The sequence below is a fragment of the Lipophrys pholis genome (assembly GCF_963383615.2).
Source record: "Lipophrys pholis genome assembly, chromosome: 21".
NCBI classification, from domain to species: domain Eukaryota; kingdom Metazoa; phylum Chordata; class Actinopteri; order Blenniiformes; family Blenniidae; genus Lipophrys; species Lipophrys pholis.
The window spans coordinates 8,193,944-8,214,785 of record NC_137649.1 but is presented as its reverse complement, the minus strand read 5'-3'; the positions used below and the strand labels follow the sequence as shown (position 1 = coordinate 8,214,785).

Below are 20,842 nucleotides of genomic sequence, written 5' to 3'. Positions count from 1 at the left end.
ACTATATTTTATACCAGAAAGCATCATTAAAATTGGCTTTATGTAGAGAATATAGTGATTTTCAGTAGCAATTGTTTGATTTTGTGACAATATAGACATTTTTATCATGTTTCCTCTGTGCCACAACAAAAAAAAAAACATTAAAGTTTAAATTCAATGGTCATTTTGGCACGATTTTACCGATACGGGAAAAACATTATTGGTCTCTCACCTGCTTGATCCCAGGTCCAGTAAGGAGTTGGCCTTTGACATACCGGTGGATGGAGAGTAGGCCATCGGAGAGGAGAATCCAGAGAGAGGGAGCCCTGTAAATACCAGCATTGAAGACACTTTATCAGTTTAACATCAGGATCACGCTAATATGTTCCTGTAGACATGCAATTACATAAAGCACGAGCTTTTCCCAAATCAATTAATCACTGACATGCTGTTGACAAGCAGAGTGCAGCTGCCTTTGAACGTCTTATCTTATCTCTTCGTGCTTTACAGTCCCACCACACAGAACTCGAGCAGAGAGGTTAGCGACTCAAAGCAAGTACGTCGTGGTCGTCCGCCACGCCGAGCTAAAGAGGGTTCCTCTCAAGGGTCGCGCTAATGATATGTTTTCATCATCGCAAAAACAAAAGGGAGGTGAAAGCTGAGGTAATAAGATTGTAATTTCACACTGGAGCTCATTAGATGGTTTATTTCACGGCTGAAACTCGGACATGGAAGAGACAGAAGGAGATTAAAGGCAGCAGATGGAGGAGGTGAGAGAGGAGGAGAACAGAGAAGAGTCCAACGAGAAGAAGCTATAGATGCAAGTAGGTATATACGCTATATATGTGTAACCACACTTAACATTTTTAATCATATAAGTGGAGTCACTTCAGCAGAAAACTGTGCTGACTCTTGTCCTTGATGATGAAACACACTTTTTTCTGCATCAGGCTGGTTATGCTCATATTCAATGCAAGGCATGTGCACAGTGCAAGACAAATATAAGACCTCAGGGGAAGAGATAGATAAAGTGCAGCCTTTTCATGTTCCGGGTATAATCCCCACTACGCTGCTGCACTACTGAAGCTCAAGACATGAATAACAACGGATTCCAATGCGCTGTGTATTACAGCAGGATTATTTTTTGCGCCAGCTTCACCCAAAACCATTACTAGATTTGTCCTGTCTAAGTTATCAGCAGCTGGTGGGTTCACTTAAGTGATTTCCTCAGTATAGTAGCATTAAAAATGCTCTGGGCAGAGCGGACATAAGCAGTGTGTAAATGACTATGGAGAGACATCTGTGAAACGCAAGCTGTCAAACTGCCAAAGATCACAGTTTTAGAGGGTGGAGAGACTCCATCAAAATGACGGTCTTTGAAACTGGTATCCGGGTTTAGTAATACAGGAATACCTGCAGAAATGCGCCAGTTTCAGAGCGCCTTTACATTTACAACATGTGGATCTTTAGTTTGTTACCAACAGAAAAATATACTATAATTTGAGGTACATTTTGCAGTTTGGGTTAGATTTAAAGATTTAAAAAAAATATATATATATCTATATATTAAATATATAGATATATTTGTGCTTGATGATTTGTTCTTATAAATGAATGTGCTCTTTCTCTTGCAACTAGTTTATGCCAGCTTATTTTTATTACTTAGTTCAGCCCGTCTTCTCCATCACGTGTCTCCAGTTTCCCCCTGCAGCATTTCAGAAGTAGAGCTGTTTGTTCTCTTTGTTTTTATTGATTTTTGTGCTTGTGTGCTTCTGCCCTTTGGCCACAATGTGCCAGAAAAAATGGGGGCTAACTATTTTTCAAAGAATTAATTGCACACATTTTGTGAATCGATTGCAACTGATTGCAGTTTCCGTCAATAATAAATGTTTTTGTCATTTTGAATTTGCGGAGAATGAATACACAGTGCACGGAAACATAACATCTTGTTGAGACACTGGTGAAATATTGTGCATCCCTAAGAAACAACAAACCTCAGATCTTGGTAAAAAAAATTGATTTGTGTCGAGCATTAAATGAGCATAAATAGCTCAAAGCAATGACATGCAGCACATAAATGTGAGTGAGCGTGTATAACTGCTCCAGAGACTTACTAATGTTATCACTTGCACCGATCTGGGACGTGCTTAATCCAATCAGCTATTGGTCTACTTGCTATGCAATACAGTTTCAACATATAACCCGCCAAACTGCAGTTGATAGATACTTTCTTTATAACTACTGACTTTGACCCTAAAGAAACCTGATGCAACCAGCTGAAGATGCTTCGCTTAACTTTGGTATGTCCAGCTATTTGTTGATTCCACTGAATATAACTCGCAGTGTACTTACAGTCAGTATACTAGAGTAGCTACGTAGAGAAGTAACTTGTACTTTACTTTGATTTGCCTCTCTAAAGTAGGACACACATATGCTGTCTGCACTGTGTGGGTAAATCGAAAGACAAATTCAGCCATTGAGCTCTGCTGAAGTTTCGTCAGTGAGTTGTAGGTAGAAGTTCTATAATCTGGATTGTATTGGTTTACAACTTACAGACTAACAATATGAGGAAGCAGCATTTAGAAAAGTGAGCTGACATTTATACAGGTTTAGTAGGATAAAGGTTAATGTTGCAGGCAGGAGGACTGAGTGAGTTGTTAGTTCTAACCCGACATCTTCTTTTTCCAATTCCCCCCTTCGACACCAAGTCCAGTCAGGAACAAACCAATACTAATCTGCCAACCAGTGTCTGTTCCGATTGATCCAACAAGCCAACAAAGAACGGTTCTACTCCAGAACCGACCTGCATTGTTAGGAAGGAGTGGTGAGGTGAGGAGGCTGACGTTGCCGTTGTGGAGCCCGGAGTGTCCGAGCGAGGTGATGAGTGGCAGGGTCAGTGTTGTGGGCATCAGGGGTTGCAGAGAGGGCATGAGAGGGTTAGCTGGGATGGGTGTTAGGATGGGCATGGCTGACATAGTCGACATGGATGACACACCGACTGACAGGTTTGGCATAGAGCCCATTCCTAGAAGGAGGAAGCAAATGAACGTCAGATTCAAAAACTAGTTAATTTAACTTGTTGTAGGCAAAAAGTGGAAACTTTTAGGAAAACGTGTTACCAAATCTTGCAGATGAAGGGACAGTTGAACCACAGTTGGATCCGGGGGGCTGCTTCATGATGACTGGCAAGGAGGAGGGCAAGTTTCTTCCCTGCAGCGTCAGTTTAATGAGCTTCATTGCTATAGAGAACTCCAGTCTGTCCATCTTCCCATCGCTGTCCATGTCAGCCAAGTTCCTGCAGGAGGGACACACAAAGAAAAAACTGCAGTGAACCACAATCTTTTTATAGCAAAGTAAACATTCTTAGGGTTTTTTTTTTTTCTTCCTTCTATTTATTGAGACAATAGGCAGGATCTGTTGGGACTGAATTCAGGTCACATGTTTCTTGCAAACAAACAACAAAAAACACATACACAGTTCTATTTACACTTTCTCCTCCCATTGCTCACACACAACGTCTGCTAGGTGTGGCAGGCTTTAAAGGAAACAAGTCTTCAACAGGAAGTTGAAACTAGGCCGATGTACCAGAATGACTGACCAAAAACAAATCGCAAACCAAGATTCAGTAACACTGGAGTTGATATTTACCAAATCTCGGCAAGTACAGAGGCAGGAAGGCCCGACTGGAGAAAGAATTTCCTTGCTTGTTCTCCTGCAGACAAACAAAAGTCAAATTGAGTTCGGAGAGACAAGCATTTCATGTAGTTCCTTCGCCAGCAATACCACAAAGGTTACACTCTGCCTGAAATGACAGAAGCTCACCGGAGACGTAGCCCAGGACGGGGGTGAGGGTGTCAAACTGTTTGTCGTGTTTCCCCCTCTCCTCTGGAGTAATGGCCCACACGCTTGCTCCGCCTGGATGGAACCGAGAAACAAATGTGACATTCAAAGTTGAATCAGTCCTCATGAAAAGGTGGGTGTGAACCCAGAGAGCATAAAGACTGCAAATAACAGTGAAGCTTCAGTTCTTCCGGGTCGCCACCTTCTCCACAGAGTTTTGTTGACGACCCGCCTTTTCAAAGGCATTGAAGGAACCCTTTCTTCAAAGATGAACTATAGTTGGGTAAACAGCTGAAGAATTTCGGCCAAAGTGTGGCCTCCTATATAAGCAATAAATCAACTAAGAGTCTGTATATTAAAGGAAATACTATTACAATGAGAACCTTTAACACTGCAGATGGTTTGATCAGTATAGACTGTACAGTAAATGGTGTTTGATTCGGTGCTAAATATGCCAGTGTGAATGTAAAGGAAGTGTGAGCTGTTTTTTTCCTAATGTATTTAAATAATTTATCAATGAATGTTGTAGAAAAGAAGAAAATATATGCATCAAAAAGGAAGTCACAATCAAAATCTTGCATAATGTACATGTGTAACATTCTTTACATACCATATCTTTGAGATGGCTTATGAGAGATACTTTGATACTGATATATATATATTATTGAGGCTAAAAATCCTGTATTCATCAAGCAATACCCTAAATAAACACATCTTCACACAACCATATACTACATAGCTTTGCTGTTCAACAATTTGAAAGCTCTGAAACGGTTTTGTGAAGGAGACCCGACGCTGTGGGCTAAAGATCTCCACCGAGGGCAATACTTCAATGGTAGAGATAAAGATAAGAAGGCAAATAGAGATAATGAGATGCACAGAGGTGAAGGAGAGTAATACGTGAATGATGAACTGACAGTGGCGTAAGAGAGAGATTTTCGGAGACACTGGTGGGGCGGTGTTCCTAACAAAGCAAATGTCAAAGCAGCTCATCTTCTTCTACTCCGCCACCACACACAGGCTTCTCTGTTGACCACAGTGACACAGACCTTAAACTAAACGTGTGCTCAGTACCCCCCGTGAATATGAATAAAAGGTTGGTTCCATCAAAGTATACAGAGGGTTAGCATCACTTGCCTTGAATCAATGATTTCATTCTGCTGCTCATCAACAAACACACACAAAACAAAACACCAGACACACAAACAGCCCTTCATCCATCTGCTATGCCAGCTCACCGTGGGTCAAGCCTCAAATCAAATGAGGTTTTCAAGGCATAACTGCTGTGATAAACCATTACACAGCTTCTCTATTAATACCTTAAGAACAGAAAACTGGCATTATAACAAGATCTCCGCGTTCTAAAGAATTTTCCACCAACCAAAGCATTTCTGACCATGAAATGCTACAATGACTCTCATGGGTTGTTGTTGTGACAATTTCATACAGTTAGAATCTTAAAATGTGTTTAAAAGGGGTTTTGTCTCATCACAAAATCAACAGCTCTTAAAATCAATGACAAATTTATAAATATCCCATTTTATCTGTTACTTTACCCGACAGCAGTTTTTATTACTGCAAATGTTCAAAAAGACAGAGCTTCGGTCTTTTTTTGTCCCCTGGATAGATGTCCAATATTCAGAAGAGCTGTTTTAATGTCACTGCAGGGAGAAAAGAAAATGATTTCTCAGCCTGTGTTGGGATTGTGCCGTCAAGAGACGTGGCATTCAGGCTGCAATTTATTCCCCAGTTTCAGGAAATACCACCCTGCCCATGATGGAACTTCCGGCCCGACGCTAACCCAAACAAACCACCGCTGCGCTCACATCTCAGAGGACTGACACCGTGTACTGCTGAGAATGAGTTACAGCAAACACAAGCCTAGGACCATGAAGGGAGATCATCTTTATTGTTACAAACAAAAAAAAGAGAGATGCAACATTTTCTAATGTGTGTATGTATATGCTGTTATTTCTCATCAGCGAACACACTGGCCGTTTGCATTGAGCCGGTGCCTCTGCTCAAGCGGCTCCATGGCTCCACACCACCCCAGCAGCACCTGTTTAGGTCCGTACTCTTTCACAGACAAAGCAACGACCTACTTCTGGTGTTGTCAGCAAAACGGCGCTGTTAAAGAGGAGAAAGTAATTAATCTCGCACAGAGATGTGAGTATTCCTCACGCCGTCTCCTCGGCTTTGACGGCGCTCATTTAAAAAGGGTATTGTAAGTGAAAAAGGGGGAGGCGATATTTAGCACAGCACCTCTGGGACATATGAATAACGTGGCCACATCAACAGGCCTGCCGGTGGAGTCAGTCTGGAGATCAGTCCGGGCTGAACGCTCGGTGGAAAAAGTGGGCCAGTGCAAAGCTTCTTATGGAGCAGTGGACGAATCCATAGGGGTTGGTTGTGTGTAGCCACTTGTGCTCAAAACATATGGCCACTCAGTGTGAAATCCGATAAAAAGGTGCCAGATTTCTGAATTAGTACTGTGTAAAACAGAGATGACTCTCTGAGGCTATAGGATTAGGAGTGTATTTCCTGATTTAGCTCATCGTGTCTGCCAGCAGCAAATGTCACTGCAATGTTTCAGGAAAGAAATGCTTCTTTTTTTTCTTTTTTTTTCCCCTCTCCCCTCCTTAAATTCAAATCTCACTCACCGACATTCCGAGCGAAATGAAACGTTTTGGTCGGGCAGCGTTTAAGACACTGAGTTCTCATTGGGGAATGTAAATTTCCTGCAGGTGTGACTGTGGTGTGAAGGAGAGTTATCCGTCTCTCTGTGGCAGCCCTGTGATGCACCGGCGACTCTGCCGTCGTTTCCAGTCCGCTGGGATCGGCTCCAGTCTCCGCGACCCTGAGTTGGATAAAGTGATGTCGAAAATGGATCGGTGGGTGACTCTAGTCATCCATCTCTTTTTTCCAAGTTAGGATCAAGAGCAGGTGGAGCCGTCATCCCAGCCGTCAACAGCCACGACATCACTGCGCACCCTAAATCTTCATATCGCAGATTTAATTACCAAGCGCTCCAATGTCATCATGACAACTATTCGGTGAAGAGTTAACTTTGGTGCTGATATTGATCACATACTGTGCATGAATTGCTTCTGGGAGTTGGAAGAGTTCGCATTTGAAAACGTCCCACTTCACGTGTCAACAGCAGACAACTACATGCACTTCCACTGTATAAAGAAGACGGAAATGACAAATAAGCTTGTCATCACGCCAAAGTAGGCAACCAGAATGAATTTCACTTGTCAGCAACCTCTGTTGTTTGGCGTGGTTCCCATTTAATGAATTCTCTCTCAAAGCATTCTGTAGCACCTGCAATATAAGTATGATATATACAGAGTGCTTGATTAAGACGTACGATCTTTCCTGTAGCTACACAAACGATGCCATGATGAGTGACTTTGAGTCTCTGAGTTCTCTGCCACTCTCCAGGTGTTTGGTCACGTTTTCCTACTATTAAGTGAAGATGATAAAAAAAACCACACCATCACTGAACAGACCTCGTCCCTCTATCACTGGTTACAGTCAAACTGGACAATTTGTTAAGTCTACTATTCAAATCACACAGGCTGTACCAGGTAGTAGAATTTGCTACTTTTCTGGCACCAAAACAGAAAAAATGGGAATAGTAGCAATTACTGCAAAGTATATGTGAAATATCAATCATACTCTATAACTGATACAGAAGAAACTTGCATTAAATGAGTATAAATCATCCAGTGGTTTATTTGGATACTAATAATACTGTAAGATCAAGAAGAAAAATTCCATTGTTTTTCAAAATGACCCTTTTATATATCCAGTATAAAGCAGTGTAAACAGGCCACAGACCTGAAAGGCAACAAATTCAAATCTCAAGAAACTCGTGTTAAAGGGTTTTCTTTCTTTGGATTTAGAAATTGCTCTTTGTGGAGATCCAGTGGTTATGAACTAATATTTCTTTAAATCAATACATAAAGTATTTAACCTTTTCAACAGTTTACATCGGGGGCCACATGCAGCCCATGAGTGGGCCAGACTGGTAATATAGTGCCATATTAACCTTTAGATTGAAACTTTTTCTTTGTGGTATACGCGATGAAAATGTCTATATTTTCAGAAAACCAAACAATTCATTCTGATAGTTATAGCTTGTTTGTTTCCTTCTGCTTTTCCAGTATTTTCCCATCAAGGTTGTGACTCTTTCAGGCCTCGCTGTCTGAACTGCAAGACCAGGAGAAGCACATAAAGACATCCTCCTGCACAGCAACCTCGAACACAAAGCCTCAAGAGAAAACACAAGAGCCCTTCAGTCAATATTGAGACAAAATAACACCGAGACCAGCCTCGGGAAGAAACACCACCGTACATGCTCTGCACTGGCCTGCACAGCAACGTCATCTTTGCTCAGTTTGAGGCGACTGTACCACCGCTCGCCTCCCGAGCAGCTGCGGCACAAAGAGGCTTCTGCCCCGTGTGCGTTCACTTCCTTTTGTCGGCCTGTGTGCGGTCGTCTAGGCGCCGTGCGGGCCCCTCAGGAGATGCTCCAGTCAATCCCCTGAACACTGTGCTCCCGTCTTCTGAAGAAAACCACATCGCTGCTTTCATAGCTATTTACATATCAAACACTTGACCTGGGGAGGACAAGTGGATGCTTCAGATCGCTCCGGTGGATCAACAGCATACAGCATAGAGTTTACACACACACACACACACACACACACACACACACACACACACACACACACACACACACACACACACACACACACACACACACACACACACACACACACACACACACACACACACACACACACACACACACACACACACACACACACACACACACACACACACACACACACACACACACACACACACACCAACTCCCCTTCCCTTATAAGACTTGCACAGAGTTCAAGTGGTTTGAAAATGCACGTACAAATAACTTTACAAGGCTTTATTGCAGATTCATTGTGTGAATGACACTGCAGGAGCAAACAGCTGTGCCTCCTTTACAATGTGGTCTCGGGAAGAAGCTCATCACACACCGATGATAATGTCTCATTATTCCTCTACTGAATGGGATTAAAACCGCGGATGTGACAAGATGCATCCGACTCACTAAAAGCACACTGTCCATGGAGGGCTTGAGACAAGAGGACAGAGACAAGAGGATTACCGCACACACAGAGTAGTGCAAGTAGGACAACAAAACTGCTGCACCTCGGAGAGCACAACACAGAAACAGACAATCACCACACCGAAACACAACCCCATATTTACCGTTTATCAAGCAAGCAAACATATTTGGTCATTTTAACATTTCTTTCTGTTGCTTCCTTGTCTGTCTGTCTGTCTGTCTGTCTGTCTGTCTGTCTGTCTGTCTGTCTGTCTGTCTGTCTGTCTGTCTGTCTGTCTGTCTGTCTGTCTGTCTGTCTGTCTGTCTGTCTGTCTGTCTGTCTGTCTGTCTGTCTGTCTGTCTGTCTGTCTGTCTGTCTGTCTGTCTGTCTGTCTGTCTGTCTGTCTGTCTATCTATCTATCTATCTATCTATCTATCTATCTATCTATCTATCTATCTATCTATCTATCTATCTATCTATCTATCTATCTATCTATCTATCTATCTATCTATCTATCTATCTATCCATCCATCCATCCATCCATCCATCCATCCATCCATCCATCCATCCATCCATCCATCCATCCATCCATCCATCCATCCATCCATCCATCCGCACTCACTTGTGCTTCTTTTGCTGAAAGTCAAAATCAAATATGTGAAATATACATGATTGATCAGTTTCACTCTTTTCAATAGATTTTATCATGAATAAGTGGAACACGAGCCCCGAGGTTTAAGTTTTTCCAATTTCATTGATTCCAACTCGTCCTCTACTCGTATCTCAAGTCACAATTTGTTCATATTTGCCCCAAAATGCAATTATTTCATATTTTCAAATTGTTTCATACATTAATCGGTTGTACAGCTTACCCGAATTTCTTTGGGAAAAGCACAGGATCAGAGATGGATTTAGTCAAACTCCAATCTCTCTCTGATGGCAAATCAATATCCCATTAACATGAGCTCACACCTTATAAATGGCATAAGCAGTCACACACACACTGAGGGAGCCGGAACAGAACGAGGCAAGTGCACTTATGTGTTCAGTCATAAGAGGAAGGCAGCCAGATGGAAAGGTTAAACTTTAAAAGAGGTGCAGGAAACAACAGCTGCTCACTATAGTCTTGACTCCCTTTCTCACCTTTTACTTCTTTTCGTCCTTATTCATTCAAATTTCAACTTTGATACGCTGCGCCAGCAATAGCACACGTTCGGATCCCGTGGACGAGCGGCATCATGTGCACAGTCACAGGCACGCCGAGGACAAAAACAAAGTGTTCTTACCATTCATGGCTGCAGGTGGAGAGAGCACGGGCAGAGAGGGAAGTCCTCTACTCAGCTGGCTCGCTCTCAGACATCTGCAGAGAGAGAGAGAGAGGGAGGGAGAGAGAGAGAGAGAGGGAGGTGAGTGTGATTGTGTGTCACGAAGCGGTAAATATCGGTGAGGAACGTAAGTGCGTGTGTCTTAATGAGGATGAGAACAGAAAGAATATAGATGCACGCAAGAGCCCGGAGAGACTGGAGGGAAAAGAAAGAAAAAAAAAGAAAAACTCATTTCATTTTTAACAACGTGAGGAAAATGAATAGCTAATACAGAGAGGGACGACAGAATGAGGGAGGGACAGCAGGAGGGGTGGGGTGGGGGGAATTATGTAGGGTGGGCTGGGGGTTGAGGAGCAAATGGGGGGAAAAAAGATACTTACAATGCAAATGTGGAGCAGTAGGCGAGAGAAGAGGATGGACAGTTTTAGGGACGGAAAACAAGGATGCAGCATTTTCTCACCGTCTTACGACGGATCACAGATGGTTGCTCAAATCTGCAGTCCTACACAAATCTTGATTGTATTTTCCCGATGATTACTGCTGTGGGGACCTCAATTACCATTGTCACAAAGTGGTGACTTGTCTTTCTTCTCGGAACAAAAAGGACCTCACGATAAAACATCTCAATAGACAAACAGATGGATCCGTTTCCACCAGTGGGATCGTTTTGGAATAAACTCCTCACACTGTTGACCACCCATGCCTGCCATCTTGTTAAACCGTAGAGGTACACCTGGCTACACCTGGTTGTCGTCTGCCATTTCCCATCAGAAACCCAGTCTCCCGCTTCAACAGTCTCTCTTTCTATTATTTTCATGACTCTTTCAATCTCCTTCTTCAGACCTTGTTACTCCTTTCGCCTAGACCTCCGCCCTCCCCTTATATCCGCCCGTGTCACATCTCTCTTTCCCTCTCAGTACAATCCGAGAACAAAACAAGCAAGGTTGGCCCCATCAGCTGTGATTCCTGCCATAGGGCCAGGCAATCTCCTCTCCGCTTCCTACAAATCACTCCCTCACACCATTTTGCTCGCCTCACCCTTTACCCCCGTCGTTTCCATCTCTGGAGCGCTAATTCAAATTCATCCTTCTCTCAAACATGCAACAATCCCTGTTGAACTCCCACACATTTTCTTTCATCCCTTCCTCTAATTCTGCTCTTATTCCACTGTTGCTCCATCATTTGCTTCCCTGTTTTTCCAATGAATTCCTGGAGGGGAGACGGCGGTAGCGTTGCAGTATAAATCATTCTCTGCACATGCCGGCGCTGCCAATTACTTAAGAGCAATGAACCGCGCGGCGGCGCCGTACACCTGTGCACACTCTCGAGTGCCTGCGCTGATGGCTGTGTGCAAACACGAGCATCAGACTATTCGCAGGCGTAGGAATCGTTGGTAAATGAGAAAAAGATTTGGGGACTCCCCTTTGAAAAAATAGCTTTCAATGGGCAGTCAAGCGTGGCGAGCACCGCCGCTGTCTCAAGGGCGTCTTGTAAAAACTGGAGCCTGTCAGCTAACTGCAACCGTGACGTATATATCAATGTAATCGGCAATGAACCAAGGCGGCACTTTGTTTCAGTATTATTTCTAAATATAATTAATATCTGTTGATCTTTGAAATATCAAAAACATGACCAAGACTCTTTAACTATAAAGTCTGAGATGAGGCCTCAAATGTTGTGTACTGTCCGAATGAATGTCCAACAAAAACCTCCATCCATCCATCTTCTATACTCCTCTATCAAACAGACACATCGACACTCCATCATGGAGCGGCAGACAATCACATACAGTACATAACCTAACCTGGATTGGCCAGAAAATGGAGGGAGGACCCCAAGTCCAGACTCGAACCAGAGATATTCTATGCTGCCACAACAAAAACATACATCATTTAAATCCAGAAAATATTAATTTGTTTTTGTATTTTGGGGCCTTGCGTTTGGCTTCAAGTGTCACCACTTAGTTACACAATAATGGATTCATTGACCAACTGTCAATTCTTGACAGCAAAAACAAACCAAACATAAAAGGAAAAAAAAAGCAACCTAGGACAGTGTTTATCAGACATCATCACAAGAACAGACAAACTTTATTCATTACATTATTCCGTTTTCTATTTTAAAATGACAAATAGGTCAAAGCTACTGAAACGCCATTTAGCTGGAGACCCTCCAGAGTCTCTGGGATCACATCTCTCAATGTTATACAGGGTTTTAATCCACAGCATGTTTAGGACTTATCGAAAAGCACTACAGCTCTATAAACGTCTTATCCTTACAGTAGTTCTTCTCTCATATATCAAGACTCTGCAATATACACTTGGTAAATGTTTTATCTCTCAATAAATCCTAAGTGTTTATCACCTTTTTGAGCCATTGAAGCACAATCAGAACTGACAGCACAATAAAGCTACTTTCTGACAGCACGACAGTGGAAACATTAGTTTTTATTCACTACTGTTTTACCAGTTATGTAAGATAATAGTTGTATTGAAACTATCGGGAGCCAAAGTTGCCACAATGAGCCACTTTTGGCTGCAGTTATCAATCAGAAAGCATGAAGATGGCTGAATGAAGCCTTCACTTTGTGCATGAGAGAGACGGCCCCTGGCTCAGTGGTGTAGAGACGAGCTGAGGATGAAGGTCTTCTTTAATCAAGTCAGATGTACCCACAGGTGTTTTCCTCTGGTGGTTGGAAGACACAAAGGGAAATAGATCTTTAGGAGATATAGTAACTTCCTTTAGGACGACTTGTGTTTCAGCGTGTATTTGGTGGTAAATGCAGCTAAAACTACTGATTAGATATAACTTTTCTTTGGTCTGGATTTCTCAATGAACATGTGAACACTTCAGTCCTTCACCTTGCTGCCTTCTGATTGAAGGTTTTTAGGCCGTTCATTGAAGCACTGTACCTTTTTGAAACAACCTGGACCATTAAAAAAACTAAACATTAAGCAACAAGTGAGGCAACAAGTCTCCATGTTACTTTCTGGGTTCCTTATGGGATGCACAGTTACGGCACCACCTGGAGTTGAGGACAATTTCCGTTTGGATTTTAAATATGGAAGAACATTTACAGTACATGAACCAGGGGACCCTTTACAGTTAAGTCCCCGAAAGGAAAGTGATTGAATCTTATAGAGTGAAATTAAACTGTGTACATAAATCAACTTGTAATGAAGTGTCATACCCTGTTTTGACTGATGGAGGCTGCACAGATAAGGAAAAGATTTGCTCAGAGGCAAATGTTTTTACTATAAACAGCATATTAAGTTCACCCCGAGGTTTATTGCCACCCTGAGCCTTATGGGTATATGCATGTATATTTGTGTGTCTTTATGTAAACACTTTGCATAAGGGTATTTAGCAGTCTCTCGTCTACCCTCACACACAAACATTTTTCTCCCCTGAGGTGTGTATGACTGTGTATAATTCCAAATAGAAGATCGTATCTTTCTACTGGCTATGTTAGAAAGCCTCCACTGTTCAAACAGGACACATCCTGGATAAAAACAACAATGCTGAATCAACAGAGAACACCCTCTACACCAACACGAACGGCACTCCACTTACTTGTTATTCATGAACGCTGCTTTAACGCTTAAAAATGCCTCTAAAAATCATCTTTTTAATTGAAATTAATTGTTTGAGGGCAGCACAGACTTGTAGTGACGAGCACTGTCACGAAACAGCAATAAAACTCTCAGATCAAACCCGTTTCTCTGTGTTTGCCCTGAGTAGGCTGGGGAGAAGAGCTATAAAAAATAAATGGATAGGTGAATTGCTCTCTGCTCACAAGACAAATGTGTGGCACATACTTGAAGGCAGTCGATGTTTAAATAATCAAAAACTAAATGTAAGGAGTTGCTGATACTCTTCGAGGCGTGACAGTATACTTTTCCTTTAAAGTTACATATGCTGTATTTTTTTTAAAGTTTCTCCTGTGGGGGTATGAAATATATTTTTCTCATTGATCGTACTCGGCTGCACTGAGGAAGAGAGCAAACCAAAGAACCCCTGACTGCTCAGCATGCTGATTGACACCTGTGTGCACCGCACTGGACCAGTCGGATGTGCATACCAATGTGTCGGGCCGTGCGCACGGCTGTGCCCGGCACACTCTCCTCGCACACAGGGGGAGTCTGTTCTCCATGACACAGCCCAGGAAGCTTTGCTTCTCCTCGAGAAGAAAGAGGCCTGTGTGTGTACGCGTGCGTCCTGTGTGAGCACGCTGGCGATATAGAACAAACACACACACACACACACACACACACACCTTCCTCTGTTGTGTTGCAGGTGAAAATCGGAGGCATTTCCAGCAAAAGAGACCATTCGTATCCTTCTCCTGTAGATGCCCCACCCAAACACTTGAAAACACACAGTCAGCAGCGCGTTCTAGCTCAGTTTCTTGCCAAATATACCTTTGGCACAAGGATTCTTAGCTGGACTTGAAGCATAACATCAAACTGACCTCAATACACCGTTTGCGCTGCTTCACCTGCAATATGGCAAGGAACCTGAAAGGTTTAATTATCGTCAATACAACGGGAAGTGTGTGTTTATGTGTGTTATGCAATACCTTGTGACTTCACAAGTGTGTGTGTGTGTGTGTGTGTGTGTGTGTGTGTGTGTGTGTGTGTGTGTGTGTGTGAGACAGTAACTGGAATAGGTCGTGATTTCAAAATGGACTTTGCCACTCCAACAAAGACGGCCCTCTCTTTCTGTTTTCACTGAGAGCTGCAGAACACACACACACACACACACACACACACACACACACACACACACACACACACACACACACACACACACACACACACACACACACACACACACACACACACACACACACACACACACACACACACACACACACACACACACACACACACACACACACACACACACACACACACACACTATAATTAGTCTATACTGCAGTGAATAAATGCAAGTATCAAGCATATATAGATAAACAGGCTCCATGTCTTCGCATACAGGGACAGACATCTGCAGGGATGCTACCATACCTCAGTATCCGACAACATGTTACATATCCAGCTGCTCAGAAACATTTGTGAGAATAAAAACACCTGATAGGTTTTGAATAAGAGGTCACGCTAATAGTTTCCATGCTTGACTGAATATACAGATTTAACTTGAATTCACCTTTAAGTAAAAAATAGTGAAAACAACTATGTTTTTCAGGGTGTCTGTACAAATACTCACAGTTAAGTAAAAGTCATTTTCTTTCCCAAAAGACAGTGCTGCCATTGGACTGAATTGTCACTATGTTTATTACTAAAGTGGGATATTTTCATCAGCAGTGATCACTGTCTCTTCATGATTTATTTCAGTCAACAGAGTAAATATTAAAAAGTTAGATATTTTTGCCATTAATACTAACGCAATTGCTTATTTGAACGTGTTGCAATTACTGAAATACAAAGTGGGAAAGAAAAGCTCAAGTTCAGGTGAAAAATCATGACACTATGTGATCAGGTCTGACAGACACTATTACCTTTCTAAACGACGAAATTACAGATGCCATTGACAAATAATATTAAACTTAATTAAATTTAAAAAAAAATCCATAAAGGCCCATTGTGAAAAGATTTTAAACAGTAAAAGGTTTTTTTTCTCTGGGCCAAATGACTGAATGTATGGGGTATAAAGCTCTCAGGAAATGACCGACAGACGGTAATGGATAATGCCATATGGACAACTGTCTATTTATCCGCAGACAAAAACAACCATTCAAATACAGCTCTCGGAAATCTTCACATATGAAGGGATAACAAAAAATGAAAACATCGTATTATTACACTCCAGTGTCTTGTATTTTAAATGATGGTTCTAATAAAACAGGACATCCCACCTACCTTTAGAAACAGGTGATAACACGTGCGAGCGCGGTGCGCAGGCACACCGTGTCAAATGTTGTATTTCTCTGTTAAACACCGATGATCGCTGCTCGTTTACCTGTTGCGGCAGAATAGTGGTGATCGACATCCAGGCTGACAATCGAGCTGGTTCAGAGGGAGGAACCGATCCGGCAGCTGGGGCGGGTGTGCGCACTGGAAATGGGCGTCTCATCATCCAGTCAAGACGCACACATTTACGCACCGAGTTCCGGTTTACCGTCACACCTCTCAAGAATAAAACGCTCCACCGAGATTTTTTTTTTTTTTTTTGTGTGCATGCCCTTCATTTTTATTCAAACTGTTCCTTAGCTTAAAATAAGCTTGCTCATAAAACGACACTGAAGAAAGCATTATTACCTTGTAGTCACCCAGCAAGATAATTCACTTAATTATTTTATAACAGATTGTCAAAACACATTGAATTGAAATACTCCAGAGCTTCTCTGAGGAAAAAGAATTGGGATTTGTATTGTGCAATTAGAAGCTGAAATAGCCTCATCCTTCATTTGCAGACCCTGTATGGTTCATCAGATTATCTGTATGCAAATCAATGTCTCAATAAACACACTGCAGGTATGAGTGTTGTACATTTCTTTAAAGACAAAATCATTTTCAGAGTTTGATCTCTCCAGGCTGGTTTCCTCCTACAGTCCAAAAATGTGCTGTTTAAGTTAAGTGGCGACACTAAAATAGTTTAAAGGTGGTTTAAGTGTGTGTGACTGTACTGTAAAAACTGGTGATGTGAGCCCTCTGCGACCCTAAACAAAATAATGGGTATAGAAAATTGATTAATAGTATAGATGATTTCTCAATCACTGACTTAAATAAATATATATATATATATATCCAATGAACACTTGGGGGTGATAAGTTTCACTGTATGTAATATATATATATATGACATGATGCTTTCATTTGAAAGGATCAACTACTTCACTTTAGATTTCAGGTTTTTGGCGTGATATTTTTGACGTATTAAATGACAACTGCACATTGTGGAGGTACTACACATTGTCATATTTTGAAAATGGAAGTATGAAAGCTTGGAAATACTTAATACTTCATTCGCCCCCTCCAGCAGGACCATGACGAGCAGATTCCTCTGAGATGTATCTGATTCTAAGTAGCAGTAGTAGTAGTATGTCTGTGAAAGTCTCCAAAGACAGCCAACAGGTTCCTGGTATGCAGCACCACCAAGAGTCTGATTTAGATATTACATTTACATATTAACAGATACAACCTGAGCTGAGTGTTTGTAGCAGTACAGCAGGTTATATGAGAATTTAAAAGTTCTCTAGCGGTAAAGTGTACTTAAAAATAAGCCAACAAAATAACTCCGATTTAATCTCAACATGAAAGGGAAATGACCTCAAGCTTCACTACTTGTGACATGAAGGTAATTAAACCTGCACAAAGCTTGACATTTTAATTTACCTTCCTCAAAACTTTAAGCATGTATAGCTTCCTTCATGACTTGAGCATCATGTCATTTTATACATTCACAATGATCTGGTCGATGTAAAATCTTCACACCAAATTTGAAAAAAAAAAAAAGAAAGAAAAACCCCACAAAAGGCAGGAAATATGCTTTAAAAGATTTATACAAAAGAAACAGGTGAGTCCTCAATCTCCATGTAGTTTGATAACAAAATATTCAAAATAAAGAAATATACACTGTCAGGGAGAATAGAGACACTTCAATTTATAAAAAAAGAATAACTGGTTAAAACATTGGCATGAACAACAACTTTTACAAACTCAAACATGAAACTTGGATTTATATACAGGACACCAACAAAACAAGAACCTCGCCCAAGAAACTAAAAATGATTAAAACTCTGAAATTGAGTATTCAAAACATGTTTCCTCCCCCACACAAAGTCATATGGAAATTGAAGACATTTTAACCAGCATATTTTGCTGCTTGCTGTATAAACTTTTTACACGTCTGCTTGATGCTGTATTTACTCACAATGGCGTCTCATCTGGCGCCTGGCCTTGCATCTCCACTTTGAACAACGGTTGCTGTAAGGTCACCACGGAGTACTGCAGAGGTTTACACGTCACAATGTTAGTGTCCGATATGGTTTCGATCATATACTGGCCTGGAGTAAAAAACAACACATTGGGGTGTCCAGACAGTTGTGGCGCAGGCAGGGCGTAATACTGGGTACCTTTCATTTCTGACTCTTCCTCTACAACAGCTTCTCCAGTTTGACATTTTCTCAAGTACATATTCTCAGTTAACTCTTGAGGTTTAACTGTGACTGAATCTCCCTGGTTGCCCAGATATCCACTGGAATCATCACCACATGGATTTAACTCTTCCAAGTCAATTTCTGGTGTCCCGCTCAGTGGATCGTCTATCTCCTCTTTGATGCGTGCGTGTCCGTAGGGATTGCTGGACGTGTTCTGGAGCCTGTACTCTGAAGGTAACCACTCATCACTTCGTGAATCTCCTTGCATCGATTGAAATCTTTTCTCACCATGTGGGGATAATGACTTCGCTCTTTTCTTCTTTTGTTCAGTTTGTGTTGACTTACGTGACTGCTTGCGATGGACAAAGTTTTCTCCAGACTCTGATGGCACGTCCAAGATCAGATCTTTCTCACTGTGAATGCCAGAAGTGTTTTCATTCACATGCTGGGAATTCAACTTCTGGTTTGGCCTTTCGACAGCTGGAACTTTCATTCGTTCCTTATTTGCTTCCATATCCAGTCGCCTTCTTTTTAACGTTTCCTTCCTTTCAACAGACGGCTCTTTCTTTGGATAAGTTTCTTTTGGAGAAAATACCTCAAGGTGGAACACTTTATTGAACCATGCGGGTTCTCCAGCATCTGGTCTTATTCTTAAGTAAAACTGATCCACCATAGCGAGAGCTTCATCGTGACCGCTGAATTTGAAGTTGTGTTCAAGTATGTCAGCCTTTGTCTTACGTTGCTTTCCACACAGTTTTCTGGCAAAAACATAAATCTCCTTCTGAACTGCCAATGTCAGTACACGCATGTCCAGTTTATCTCTTGGGTAATTTCTGTCCACACATATACTTAATCCTACATCCTTACAGCCACGGTAGGGCCTCGTTAGAAACTCAGAAGCTGGGAAAGTAGCGATTGGAGGCTCATCTGGCTTTAATTCTGAGCACTTAGCTCCAGCAGTGGCTCTGTCTTGATAACATTTGCGGCAATCAGGAGCTTTTTCTTCAATACATTCTGGGTCGGGCAACTTGAAGAGTGTTGTTTTGGCATGAATTCTATGCTGTCTAACCTGTCTCTCTGAAGTACTTGCATTATGGGTGAAGGCACTGCGATGATGCTCACTCTTTAAATTTAGATCAAAATTGTACTCCCATATTTCTGTTTTGAAATGCTTTGCAGATGACTGCAGTGCCTCAGAAAAAGTGCAAAGTTCATTCATGATGCCGTTGGTCAACAGCTTTGGATCAAGGCTCCGTTTCGGTCCATATCCTACATTGAAGTCAATGCCTAATTTCTTACATCTGCTGTATGGGTAAAGCGGGCATTGTTCTCCATGAGGCACCGATAGTATCTGCTGAATGCGATTTGCCCGTAGTCTCCACAACAGTAAATCTGGGTCATGTTGTACTTTTATGTCACTTTGTGTGCCGACACTTAGGTCAATATTTGCTTTGACGGGGCCAGTACATGTTTCTGAACTTGAGCTGTTCTGCCAGTTTATGTCAATTGGATCAAATTTTCTTCGGGGCGTTCTTTTGGAAAAGAGTTCAAAATGTCTTTGCTCAATCACCAGAGGGACGTGTTCAAGTATTTTTCTCGCCAGGTCAGAATCGGCACTTTGCAAACCAAGATCAAAGTTGTGCCTCAAGACGTCAACACAAATCTGCTCGTAGGTTCCGCACAACTTTTCTGCAAAGGTCACAACTTCAATCATCGCTCCTTTGGTCAGTTTGTTAATGTCAAGCTTTGTTTTTGGTTGACAGCCACATACATTGAGGTTCAAACCAATGTCATTGCAGAATGGGTAAAGACCCACACTGTTCTGGGAACTTTGAGTTGCTGTACTCAGTTTAGTTTCAGCAGTCAATTTCGGAGCAGCCGGAGGAGAGATGTCGCATTCTTTGGTGATCGATGTGGGGTGTGGCTCAGATTTGATACTGCTTTTGTTCTGATATTCCAAATCACCAAATGACAGTAAGCCCGGAAAATGAAACACCTCTTTTGAGCGTTTAACTGTTTCCTCACAGTTAATAATCTCTCTTACTCGGTTCATAACGTCACGCGTGAAGGATTTCGCATTGTATTGGCTCTGGAGGCTTAAGTCAAAGTTATATTTAAGAATCTCCATCATGAATTCTTCCTGGGATGCAGTCATCTCGAGGGCAAACAGTGCCACGTTAAACAGAGCCAAGTTTGTTAAATGGTCAGCACTTAAGTTTCTTTTGGGCTGAAAGCCAACATCAAACTCTACATTTAAATGTGGCGTTCTATACGTGAAGATCTGACAGGGCATCTTGACTAAGACAGAGAGAATTTCTCTCACACGGTTGGCACGCAATTTCCACATTTTGAGCTCTGGGTCCATGTCTTCTTGGTGTAGGTCACAATTATTTGGAACATGTGCCTGTTCCTCATCACCTTGCAACTGGCTTTGATTTGACCCACTTGGTGGGCTCATA

At 41.9% G+C, this 20,842-nt stretch overlaps 1 protein-coding gene across 1 annotated transcript in view; it reads right to left on the bottom strand.

Moving 5' to 3' along the window:
* The window catches only part of LOC308126234 (intersectin-2-like), a 37,803-nt gene extending 21,454 nt beyond the window's left edge, over window positions 1–16,349 (bottom strand). The window contains exons 1-7 of the mRNA XM_080490457.1: window positions 16,244–16,349; window positions 10,223–10,296; window positions 3,802–3,894; window positions 3,628–3,691; window positions 3,099–3,274; window positions 2,783–3,004; window positions 212–305 (exon numbers count right to left, since the gene is read on the bottom strand). Of these exons, the coding sequence (XP_080346583.1) occupies window positions 212–305; window positions 2,783–3,004; window positions 3,099–3,274; window positions 3,628–3,691; window positions 3,802–3,894; window positions 10,223–10,229 (656 nt within the window). The 5' untranslated portion in view covers window positions 10,230–10,296; window positions 16,244–16,349. The remainder of the gene's footprint in view (window positions 1–211; window positions 306–2,782; window positions 3,005–3,098; window positions 3,275–3,627; window positions 3,692–3,801; window positions 3,895–10,222; window positions 10,297–16,243) is intronic.
* Window positions 16,350–20,842: the final 4,493 nt, after the last annotated feature.